Raw genomic sequence first — 11,963 nt, 5'->3', positions numbered from 1 at the left:
TTCCCCTCATACACCAAGGGTATTCAATGCCAAAGTGATAAATGTTACGGCGTTCGTAGGAAGCATAATTTATTAGACATTCTGACTGTCACATAAATAAATAATTTGTCACTTTAGACCATAAAACATACGTTTGTAAAATATTTGTTTGAGCTTGAGCGTTATTATAGCGCTACTATTTACAAATATTTAGATATGTTAAAATGATCTGCAGTCCCACAGGATGTGTGAAAACGGAGTGTAATCAGCTCACTAGGCTTTGAGAAGCAGCCCTCGCGTCGTCTGTCAATCAATCCTCACAGAAATAACTGATTTAAAAAAAAAAAAAAAAAAAACGTCACCTTATTGATTTAGCGCGTATCTGAGGAAATTCACATTATCTCCTCGTGTTTTTGGCAGACGTAAAGTGTGACCAAAGGTTATCAGATAAGATTTTAAATTAGATATCGATTGGGTTGAGATTTGTGTAAAACCGAGCTCTGAGGTAAAATGTTTTACTATCCAAATGTGCTTCAGCGCCACACTGGATGCTTCTCTACTATCTGGTATGTAACGTTACTGTAGTGTAAAAATGATAATGAATTTCACTAAATACTGTCCGTTTGTTAAATAAATAAATAACGGGATCGTTTTTATCTATGCTGTCAGCCACGCTGAGGTAAAGATTTTAAGACGACTGGCTAACGTTAACTTCGCGAGTTAGTCAAATTTAACTCTTAAGTTTAAATAAACCTGATGGAATTGTATCATTTCAGTCGATAGCACATGTAGGAACAGAGGCTTATGTCAAAACATCGAATCATGTTTTGTTTGTTGAACTTTGGTTGTTTGTTTGTTTTGTTTTCAGGCTGGCAGCTACCAAAGGCATCAGGATTTCCAGAAGAGAGTATCTCAAGGTCAACGTCAGGCGAACGTGGTGAGAGAAATCTTTGTTTCTCCTTCAAAATATCACCAACTGGATGATGATGATTTTCTTTTTTAATAGGTGTTTCTCGTTCCTTTTATCATAATTGTGACATATCAGTCAGTAGTGTTTTGTGTGTATATTTAGTGAGGACATTGTGGATTACGTGACGGTCCGGGTTCCTCCAGTCCATCCCAGTCTTCCCCGGCCACGTTTCTCTCTTTACCTGTCCTCTCAGCTTCAGTATGGCGTAGTCATCGTCTACCATCGCCAGTGTGCTTTTCTGCTGGGTGAGATGGTCCTCATGACTGCATGAGCATTGGCTAGTGTAAATAGCGCTCTGCTTTACATTTAAGAAACACATCAATTAAACATTTATAAATCGAAATCATTTTCTCACCTTCGCATTGTCCCAAACCTGTAGGAAGATATTATGAAGAATGTTTGGCAACCAAAAAATATTTTTCCTATCATATGTATTATATTTTTTGACTTTTTTAAGGGAAGTCAGTTGGCTTGGTTACTATAAAACGTCTTTAAAGCATGACAAAATATTCAAATATAATGAATGATTCAGAAGGTATTTTACTGTAAAGTTTTTAATTTGACGTTACAAACCTCTTAGATTAAAGTGTACTAATAAAACATACTCTAATACTGTATGATGCAGTACTTGTTCTGGTCAATATTCTGAGTTAGTCCTAATGACAATTTCTACCTTTACGTGATCAGTATCTTGTACTGAGTAGCTGGCTGTATCTGAGAAACAGTTTGTTTCCGAGCAGAATAAACAGTTATTAAAATGTGTTGGTTATTAAAATCTGCAGTCTAACTATAAAACAAATGGCCATGTATTGAGTGTGTCCAGAGATTAGTAAGGAAACGATAAGCAACCGGTAATCAGAAAACAATTCAAGCAGGCTAAGATTGAAAGCATTCATCAAAATGACATGATCTCAGAAAACGGCAAACAGAAATGGAAGACGCGTGTAAAGATGAGCAAACAGATGCATTTGCTTTCATAAGGTAGCATCTCAAAACAGACAAGCTGAACAAACAGCTTAATCTATAGAGGCGTTTCATTCATGAGCAGGACAAAATTAAACAGAATTCATTTGAATATCAAATTACCTTAAAATGATGTTTGGACAACGATATTTTCCACTATGTAGACCAGTTCCAACCTAAGTCCACCCAAATCATTTATCAAAACTGCAAAAACAGGCAAGAGATGATCAGGGTTATGATATCAAAATGAGAACGTTAACATATGATTTACATACAAATGCCTATTTAAAATTCATGAAATGCCTCAAGCTGTGACATAATAAATGACAAGTGTTAAATAAGCCAGTACAGTATTTACCTAATCATTACAGAGGTCATCTGGGTAAGAAAGTCTTAAAGAGATAGTTCACATAATAATGAAAATTCAGTCATTAATTACTCACCCTCATGTCTTTCTAAACCTGACATCAGTGATTCAACTGTAATTTTATTAAGCTTAGGGCTTATTGCATGATTCAATAAATAATTTTTATATAATCAATCAATCATTTTTTTAAGCTGGTTCTTTGATTAGCAGTAAATCTCCATCACCTATTTTTTTAAATGGAGTGGCAGTTAACATTGCGTTCAGTTTTGCGGGTGACTCGTTTGCGATACTGAACCTGATATTGTACCCAATACACTAATACCCTGTGTGTTAACTGCCACTCCATTTGAAAGTAGCAATATATTGCCTAGCCGTAATGAAGCTATGAAAATACTTAACAAGAAATATGACAAAACAATAATGACTTTATTCAACAATTCTCTTCTACATCACCCTATAGTGACTATCAGATATGAAAACAATATATGCAACATGGGTACATTTTTTACGTTCAGATTGAAGCATGAACAAAGTATCGTGTGCCTGCCGACACAGAACTGCATACGTAGTATATAACGCTACAGGTTGTTAAAGTCTCTTTTGTTTCTTTGTGCACAAAAAGTATACCTGTAGCTTTGTGAAATTACGATGTCACATGGATTATTTTCACAATGTCCTTGCTGCATTTCTGAGCCTCGATCGTGTTAGGATTGTAATTTTTGACTGAAATACCCCTTTAAGGGGACAGTAGCAAAAATACCTTATTTTATTTTATTCAGTGCGATCAAGCGACTAATTGCATCCAAAATATCCATTTTGGTTTACATAATATATGCGAGTGTACTGTTTTATATTTATTATCTATATATCAAAGCACACACATACAATTTATATTTAGAAAATATTTACATGTATATATTCATATTCATATAAATTATATATTATATTTAAATATATTAGAATGCAAACGTCTGTACTGAATGGAATTTTTTAATTTAAAACAAAATAAAAATGTTGGTGCGACAATCTATGACTTACAAAATTGAGAATATTGTGAATGATTTTTCCTTTTCTAACAGCTGAATAGAGACTGCTTGCAAATGTGCTTTTACCATATTGAAATAAACAGAAAAACGTTCTGTTCTGTTTTCCCACAGAGGAGGTCCAGCAGACGATCGAGCGTTTGCTTCGCTCAAAGAGACACTTGAACATTGACATGCTGGACACTGATAGGTCAGATTCAGGGTCGTCACTGTCATGTTGTGTCTCTAATGTAATTCATTGTGACACAGACGTTCATATTGTTCCTATACTCCCGTGACAGCTGTTTATATGACTGCTGTGTGATTCCCCCTGAGAAGCTGTTCTGGGATTGTGTTTCCTTCTAGATTGGTGCTGAATGTCCCCGACTCTCTGTTCCAGCTGGAGGAGGCAGAATGGGCGCTGGAGCCGTTTTTTGGAGTGATGGGGGTTGACTGTGAGCCGCCTAGTCCTTGCTTGCCATCTCAGGTGATGAACTGCAGCATATACATACAGTTTGCATGAATTATTCATTGGAATCATATATAGACACCAGAATATCTCGGATCTGCTGAGCATCTGCATAGCAACTGAGTTGAATTTAACTAACACGTCACATGAATCTCATCCTGACCCTTTTTTTGAGCCATTAAGCCATGAATTTATTGTTTGTCATCAAAGCAGTGTATAAAGGGCTCATCTCCTCTGGTGGCTAGAAAGGAAATTGCATCACCCAAAGGTTAGATTTTGAAATATTGCAGCTGATGTGGGTCAAAGAGTTGCTCTTTATGGTTTTCACCCAATCTCTCCCCGTCTTTCCCTTTCAAGGCCTCATTGCTTCTTCTGAATCAATCACTATCAAAGACGCAGAGCCGGTGCCTGTGCTAGCAGCGGAGGTGATTTTTACTCTACATGCTTCTCACTCCTCCATACTGGCAATAGGAAAGGCACAGAAATCTATATTTGAGTCTGTGTCTGCAGCCTTTGCTAACACCAAACACATGACGCTACTTCTGTACCATTTGCCTCCACGAAATTCATACAGCTCCTTGTGAAGTTTTAGATGAAAACAGATCATCTTCCCACATGAAGCTTAGTCACGGATAACACCAGATGATATTATTCATTCCTTTTAATATGTGTTTATTGTACCACACGATTTATACGCTCTTTCCCAATCTCATGTTCCTGATTCTAATGCAGTTTGGTGGTGCTGAGTTACCTGAAGCCACTGCTCAGGAGATCGACATGCTCATGGAACAGCAAGATCAGTTCCATCTTGGTGGTGAGACGGGTAGATACTGATAGACACTTAAATGAGTATTGATCTCAATTAGGAGAGCTAATGTGTCATTATTAGCCATTCAAGGGCCCACACAGAATTTTTGCCCACAGAAGTCTGCAGAATGCTTTGCAGATTTCCGCCGAATTGGAATGAACTAACACATCCCCCGCACCTTGTGTGTTCGTTTGTTAAATATTTTGGCTAATTTGATGAATGCATTAGATGTAGTACTTTTAGCTCCTTTTTAACATTTTAACATTTCCATCCCTCAAAATATGAAAAATTTTCAGATAAATACACATAAAATATGAACAATATGCATTGCTATATATATATATATATATATATATATATATATATATATATATATATATATAAAATCAAGAATACAGTAAAAACTGTAAGATTATGAAATATTGTTACTATTTAAAATAACTGTTTTGATGTATTTAAAATAGTGCTGTTGATTAATTGCATCCAAAATAAATGTTTTTGTTTACATAATATATGCGTGTGTGTACTGTGTATATTTGTTATCTAATATAAAATGTATATGTAAACAAAAACATTTATTTTGGATGCAATTAATCACAATAAATTGTTTGACTTGTTTAAAATTGCATTTATTCTTAAATATTCATCAGCCATTACTTCAGTCTTCAGTGTCGCATAATTCTTTCAAAATCATTTTACAATGCTGAAATGACATTTTGATTTTATTAACATTTGTATTATTATTATTATTATTATTATTATTATCAGTGTATAAATATACATTAATATATTTAAGTAACATTTTCTGTTTACATATTAAATATATTCAAATTCTATGAATATAAATATACACATGTACATTTTTGTTTGTCTTTATATTACATAATAAATATACACAGTACACACTTAATATTTTTGTGGTGTGATATTTTTTTCAGGACTGTTTAATAAACGTTTTGGAATCAAAAAATGATTTATATCAGAAAAAAAATTCCAAACTTTGGAATGGTTGTGTAATTGATGTTATTTCTATTTCGGTTCTGCAGATGTCCCCTAAAATCCACCACAGAAAATGCCAAAAATACACTGCCTGCACTCATTCGGAACCTGATCACTTAGATCACTTAGTCTGTAACTGCCTGTTACAAATAGCATTTTGTAAAAGATACGAGTCTATTTTGTTTAAGTCTTTTTTTGTATGCTCTCTCAGATGAGGACGATAAGGAGAGGGAGAGGGTGACAGAAGTGGAGAAATCAGGAGATCTGGATCCCGCTATGGTCTCTATAGAACAGTAAGAGTAACACTGAGCGAAATAGAGATAAGAAGGTTAAGAAGGAAGTACAAGATTCAAATTTGGTTAGTCACACTGCACCCAATTCTGATTTGTTTGTCAAATTCTTTTCGACTGACTGTCTGCACTGTAATTCCACAAGACCTGCTTGTTCAGACGGTGTAGTCAATAGCTGGTATGTCTATTTAATGTTAATGACTAAAGCTTCTGAAAGATTCGTTCTGGAAATGATGTATTTCTTCATGCCTATCAGGTCATCTTGCTGCAGTGCTGAACTCATGGAGTGCAACATAAGATTTAAAGCATTAACGTAGTTTAATAAATCGTGCACTCATTCACTACACATAGCAGATGCCATAGTTCACTGTATAAGAGAAGAGTGAGCAAACATGGGAGAATTTGAACATTGCTGAGTATTTCCTATAATATTACATATACGTTGAAACTTAAATGACTAAAACTACTTTAAATCGAGTCCAAATCCTTCCCAGGTTAATGTATGTTTCACTTCATTCATTCATTTACCAAGAAATGAATAAATAACATTCTGATCAGATTTTAAACCACGTACATGTTGTTTTGCTTGTGTTTCAAGAAAAATACTTTTGACCCAACGAAACATCAATTTAGTTAGACAATGACAGCTGTTGGGCCAAATGTCCTTGACCTAAATATAGCTGAAATGAGGAATGTGCTTGGCTGCACAGTTTAATGGAGCCCGTATTTGTTGGCCTGAACTGGCTTGTTTGTGTTGACCGAGTTCTTGTGGGTTTTTAACCATAACTGAATGTATGTTTGCAGACTGAAGAACAGTGAGTGCATCGTGGATGAGGGGTATGGACGTCCTACAGAAGTCACCTTAGATAGGGTGGCTTTGGAGATGACCCCTCCTCCCATCAACATGCCACCAACCACAGAAGCCAGCGAGAGAGACGTGGAGATGGAGCTCTCCAGTGAGGTTTGTGTGTGTAGCCACGTCCGAATTACCTTGCCCATTATGCTCTAGCGTTATATAATCCATATGTGTTTTGAAGCGTGAATGCCTTTGTAGCAAAGGCAGTTACATTGGCCTGAATCCACAACAGTTTGCTCAGTTTCATTCTTTTTCTTGTTTTGTTCCTCGTTCTCAGACAGTCGCGAAGCAGTCTGTGCCTCCGAAGAGACGGGGTCGCAAACGGCAGCTGATCTTCGCTGACCAAAACACACAGATTTCCCAGGATGCAATGCGGCAACAAATCAACAACCGTCTGATTGAAACTCAATCTCTGGTGGGAGCTCGGAGATAGATGGCTAATCTAATCAGTAGTGTTGGAAATCTTTAGACACCTCATGATTTGATTTGTAGTAGTTTCAGGGAGTCACGGTGTGATTTACAAAAAACGATTCTTGATGCATCTTAATATTTCTGCAATAGCATAGGGGTTAAGGGTGTCTTTATTATGAATGCCAAAATGTACAAAAATAAAAATAAGAAATTACGTATTGCAATAGATGTTAAATTACGTTCATTTGAAAACACTGTAGAGGATACTTTGGAGTATGACAGAATTAAAATATATTTTGCTGTTGCTTGATTGTATTGACCTTTAGAGAAATATGTAATCAGTTGAGAATAAATGCCAGCAAATAAATAGGCATAAATACCGAAGTAAGTATTAAGAAATACATAAGCTTCAGAAATAAAATAAAATTGTATAGTTTTGAATTATTATTACAATTGAAAATTCTATTTTAAATTGTATTTGTATTTTCTGTTTTCATATATCTTAAAATAGAATTTATTTCTGTGATAGCAAACCTGAATTTTCAGCAGCTTTTCCTCCAGTCTTCATTGTCGCATGATCCTTTAGAAATCATACTTATATGCTGATTTGCTATTCATTTATAAAAACATTTATTATTGTTAATGATGAAAACAACTGTGCTGCTTAATATCTTTTATGGAACTGTGATAGATTACATTTATTTACAGAGAAATCAAAAGTTCAAAAGAACAGCATTTACTGAAACAGAAATCTTTTAAGAAGTATCTTTTAAGAAGTATCAGTTTAAGTCTCATATTAAGTATCATATTAAGTCTTTAATCAGTTTAGTGTTTCCCTGCTGTAAAAAAAAAAGTATAATCAAATAAATGTATTTATAAAAATATTAATTTAAAAAATCCCCAAACTCGTATTTAAAAATCCTAAGATTCTGCTCTGCTGTTGAATCTTTTATTTTTCTCCAACACTATTAAATTGTTTGCTTATGTGATTAATACATGACTCTCTTTCTATCTATCGCCACCTTTCTTTCTCTTTTTTGCCTAGTCTGACACTCTAATAAGTATCCCTGCCTCTCAGAAGTCATCAGCGGCGGCTCTGCTCAGCACACCGTGTAAATGTACGTCGTGATGCGCACTCTTAAATGTTTTTTTTTTTATTTGATCATGTATACAGCACAAACATTTATCATCAAACTGGGGAACTACTGCATCAGCTCCTTTAACTTGCACTGAACAGTTTAGCAGATCTTAATAATGAAACCATTGGACCATCAAAAGGCTCAGCAGTTTTACCAGAAGTCAGGAAGCGCTCCTACCCTGGCGCACCCCGCTCTTATAACCACTGACACGCTTCTCCTGCTTGCATTGCAGTGCTCATCCACCCTGACCTCCAGGCACTGTGGAAATGCTGCAGTGTTTCCTCCAGGCTCCCCCGTCCCTCCAGGAAACGGCAGGGGCAGGAGGAGAGTGAGCTGTGGGAAATGGAGAAAGAAAGAGGAATGCAGAGGAGCCGGGGGTCTGGTAGAGAGGTGAAGAAGTCTTAAGTTGCTCCTCTGGACAGGTCAGGCTCAGAGCCCTGATCTTTTAGAGTTCAAGGTTATGACCTGTGGAGGCATTTTACTAACATGTAGACTGTAGGCATTTAAAGGGTTGATTCACCTAAAAATTAAAATCTCATTATCATTTACTCATGCGTGAACTATCTGTAAATTATTACAGAATATCCTTTTGTCAGTGCACTCCATTGTATTGAACATGCACTGGTGGTGTACTTCAAATTAAAAAATGTACAATTTTAATGAAACAAAACTGAAACTAAAATGAAAATTACCCCTTGGCTTACTTACCCTCAAGCCATCCTACAAACTAGAAATTACACTTCACACAAGTTTTGAATATGGATATTTTTCTTACACAAACACTTCATATTAGAAGACCTTTATTAATCCCCTGGAGTCGTGCGGAGCACTTTTTAATGATGGATGGATGCAATTTAGCAGACTACAAAAATTAAATATAAATAATAAAGATATATACACCTAGGATGGCTTGAGGGTGTAAATCATGGGGTCAAATTAATTTTTGGGTGAACTATCCCTTTAAGCACATTTTACATTAATATTAAATGTTAAATACTAATGTTTGTGATCTGTTTCCAGCTTTAAAGAAACCTTTGTTGTTGAAACAATAAAGTCTCTCAACTACAGGAAATAGAACCGTGACAGGAACCAGCTTGCTATACATGTTTTACATGTATGTTTTCTGGCTGTTGATGACAATTCTGATTTATTAAGTAGGAAGACATCCACAATCCCTTCTGTAAAAACCATTAATGTGTCAACAAAATGAAAACAAGAATTTCAAACCCGTGACAGATTTCTGTATAGCAATGTATGCAAATTAGTCAATATTTAAGAAGATAATGCCTCATCTGTGCATTTAAGTGTCTGCAAACATTCCATTCCAATCACATATTCTTTTAAAATATCTCATTGGTAGCAAGGACTCTAAGTATGCTAAAGTGTACTCTAGAGAGTCCTTAACCCACTTCCCTTTCTGTGTGTTTTGTGGAAGTTTAGGTGGTCAGGGAATCTGGAGCGGCTGCACTGGCTCTGTCTGAGCTCTCAGGTGAAAACTAAATCCTCTTTTTCAAAATAAAATCAATGAGATTTCAGGGTGAGATCACACCTGTTTTTGTGATAGATATAACGCACCATGTCCAAGCGCTTCCTGCTTACTTTAGCCTCTTTGCTCAAAACGTCAATCAAACTAAAGCCTGTAGGTCCATCAGGGATGAATGAATGACTGATGTGTGTGTGTGTGTGTGTGTGTGTGTGTGTGTGTTTGTCCAGCTGGTTCAGACGTGCCGCTGGATGTGTCCAAAGGAGACAAGTCTCAGAGTGACCTCATCACTCCCACCAGCAGATGGTGAGACATATTAAAAGAAAAACACAACATTTATTTTAAAAAAAGAAGCAGTTACTAAAACACTGAATGTCAGAACACGTGTCATACTCAGGACTGCTTTACGTCACACGATCTTACTGGCTCAGGCATACGTTTTAACAAGAACACTGCTGGCGCAAGTCAGCATGAAATCCTGTGAAATAAACATTATGCAAATAGGTCTCCTATAGAAGAGGCTCCTGTTTCTATGGAGGTGATATTAGAGGAGCGCGTCGAACTGCCAGAAAGAGAGACGGAGCCGGAGATGAACGTCATCACCGCTGCCGAACTTCTCCGGTTCGTTGACGAGCTCAAGATCTGAACACGTCTTTGTGTGCATGACTGTCTGGCGTGATCTGGACGCTCATCAGATGTTTTTTGAGACATCCTTTCTGTGATGCAGACTGATCGACCATTTCGTCAAGAGCTTTGGAAAGGTTCGCTTTCGTTCACTGCTGCCCCCAGAGGCCGAGCGCGGTACCGCAGCTCATCTGTTCTACAGAACACTGGGTAATCTGGTTTGCACCAAGTAGAGGTTTGCATTTGCTGTTTCGCCGAGCGTGTATGTGACATGTGATCTGTTTGTTCTGCAGAGCTGCTCTGCAGTCTGAAGTTAAGTGCATGGCAGACTGAACCGTTCGGAGTCATCACCATTACCATGAACCGCTGAACACACACGCCAAGTGCAAACATGCGTGCTCTCAAACATGTTGAAGCTGTTCGATTGTTTTAAACTTTTGCTGAGCGCACACTGCTAGGATGAGCTACATTAAGTCAGTTCAGAAGTCAGTTTAAATACACAGTTTTTAGTCTTGTATTCATAACAAACAAATATAGAAATGGTTATAATGTTTGTGATGATTATGAATGTGTTATTATGTTAACATTTAGATTTAACTACAGTGTGAACATTTAAAATGCACGGCGTGGTTTTAAATGTAGAGCGAATTGAAGTTGTATTACAATAATAAACATTTTTAACAGGTTTTTTTTAAGTTTTGAACTTATGATGGTTAATGTGTTCGTTTTTTAACTTTATACTTTTTGTATTTTTATATTTACGTTACTTAGCTGTTCTAAAGATATGTAAAAGAAAATATGAATCATTTTACAGAATATAATGTACATATGAGTTGTGAAGTTTTTAGCTGTGCTCAAGTTGCATGTATAAGCTGAATGAGTTCTACAGAATTTGTCTCAGTACCATTTGAAATACAATACATACATTAAAATTTAATTCAGTAACTGCCTGTGTGTATTTTCTGTGGCAAAAAACTAACTGAAATGTCCATTTCTTTTAGACTTGTTTGTATAGACCTATTATTAGTGTATATTACAGGTCCGCCTATTTACACACATAGTGTACATTATTAAACAGGTTTACTATATCTGATGTAAAGATAAAACAATGAAACAAAAGTAGAGACAGATTTCATGCTTGATTTTATAAGGTTTTTTTTGTTTGTTTTTAGCAGAAGATCCAAGTTACAATGGTTTAATTAAAGTGCCCCTATTATGGGTTAAGATCGGTAAAAGATTTTAAAAAAATAAATAATTTTTATTCATTTGTTCAACAACTCCCAATGATTCATTCAACTACTAAGTTTTCCAAACCCCTCCAGTGTTTTAACTTTTTTTTTTCCCAAAAGCGGCACCTATTAAAAAAAAAGCGGCACCTAGCGGCAAAGAATGAATTAGCATTTTCAAATTAGACCAACGCAAAGTTTTCAGGTCTTTCATTCGCTTAGAGCTGTGTTATAAACTGCATTAAAAGTAATTTTCAAAATCCATAATAGGGGCACCTTAAAAGCAGTCGAACCTGTAAGAGAAGAAGAAATCAAATACCCCTATCGGTTTTAGCCCATAGGGGGCAGTGTAGGACC

The 11,963-nt window shown here is 36.0% G+C and overlaps 1 protein-coding gene across 2 annotated transcripts; it reads left to right on the top strand.

The window, feature by feature from the left end:
- Positions 1 to 391: 391 nt before the first annotated feature.
- rec8b (REC8 meiotic recombination protein b) lies at positions 392 to 11,299 on the top strand. Of its 2 annotated transcripts, none has more exons than XM_043225860.1 (18): positions 392 to 545; positions 848 to 916; positions 1,052 to 1,194; positions 3,437 to 3,512; positions 3,668 to 3,788; positions 3,984 to 4,038; positions 4,128 to 4,195; positions 4,503 to 4,593; positions 5,789 to 5,870; positions 6,672 to 6,828; positions 7,001 to 7,138; positions 8,180 to 8,252; positions 8,506 to 8,663; positions 9,714 to 9,762; positions 9,987 to 10,062; positions 10,261 to 10,377; positions 10,484 to 10,590; positions 10,674 to 11,299. In XM_043225860.1, exons 1-18 carry the CDS (start codon positions 490 to 492, stop codon positions 10,748 to 10,750), a joined length of 1,713 nt encoding a protein of 570 aa, XP_043081795.1. In that variant the 5' UTR covers positions 392 to 489; the 3' UTR covers positions 10,751 to 11,299. The 2 variants fall into 2 exon arrangements, with proteins under 2 accessions (XP_043081795.1, XP_043081796.1); XM_043225861.1 differs by having other exon boundaries at positions 393 to 545; positions 4,503 to 4,584.
- The last annotated feature ends 664 nt before the right edge of the window (positions 11,300 to 11,963 follow it).

The sequence above is a fragment of the Puntigrus tetrazona genome, chromosome 24 (assembly GCF_018831695.1).
Source record: "Puntigrus tetrazona isolate hp1 chromosome 24, ASM1883169v1, whole genome shotgun sequence".
NCBI lineage: Eukaryota > Metazoa > Chordata > Actinopteri > Cypriniformes > Cyprinidae > Puntigrus > Puntigrus tetrazona.
Note: the sequence above shows the minus strand (reverse complement) of the source record. Positions and strands in the feature narration are given on the sequence as shown.

Excerpts from the sequence above, each read along its gene's own strand:
- rec8b (XM_043225860.1), top strand. The coding sequence starts at position 490 with ATGTTTTACTATCCAAATGTGCTTCAGCGCCACACTGGATGCTTCTCT. Across the intron at positions 546-847 it reads GGATGCTTCTCTACTATCTG|GCTGGCAGCTACCAAAGGCA; the intron begins GTATGTAACGTT and ends TTTTGTTTTCAG. Across the intron at positions 10,063-10,260 it reads ATCACTCCCACCAGCAGATG|GTCTCCTATAGAAGAGGCTC; the intron begins GTGAGACATATT and ends TTATGCAAATAG.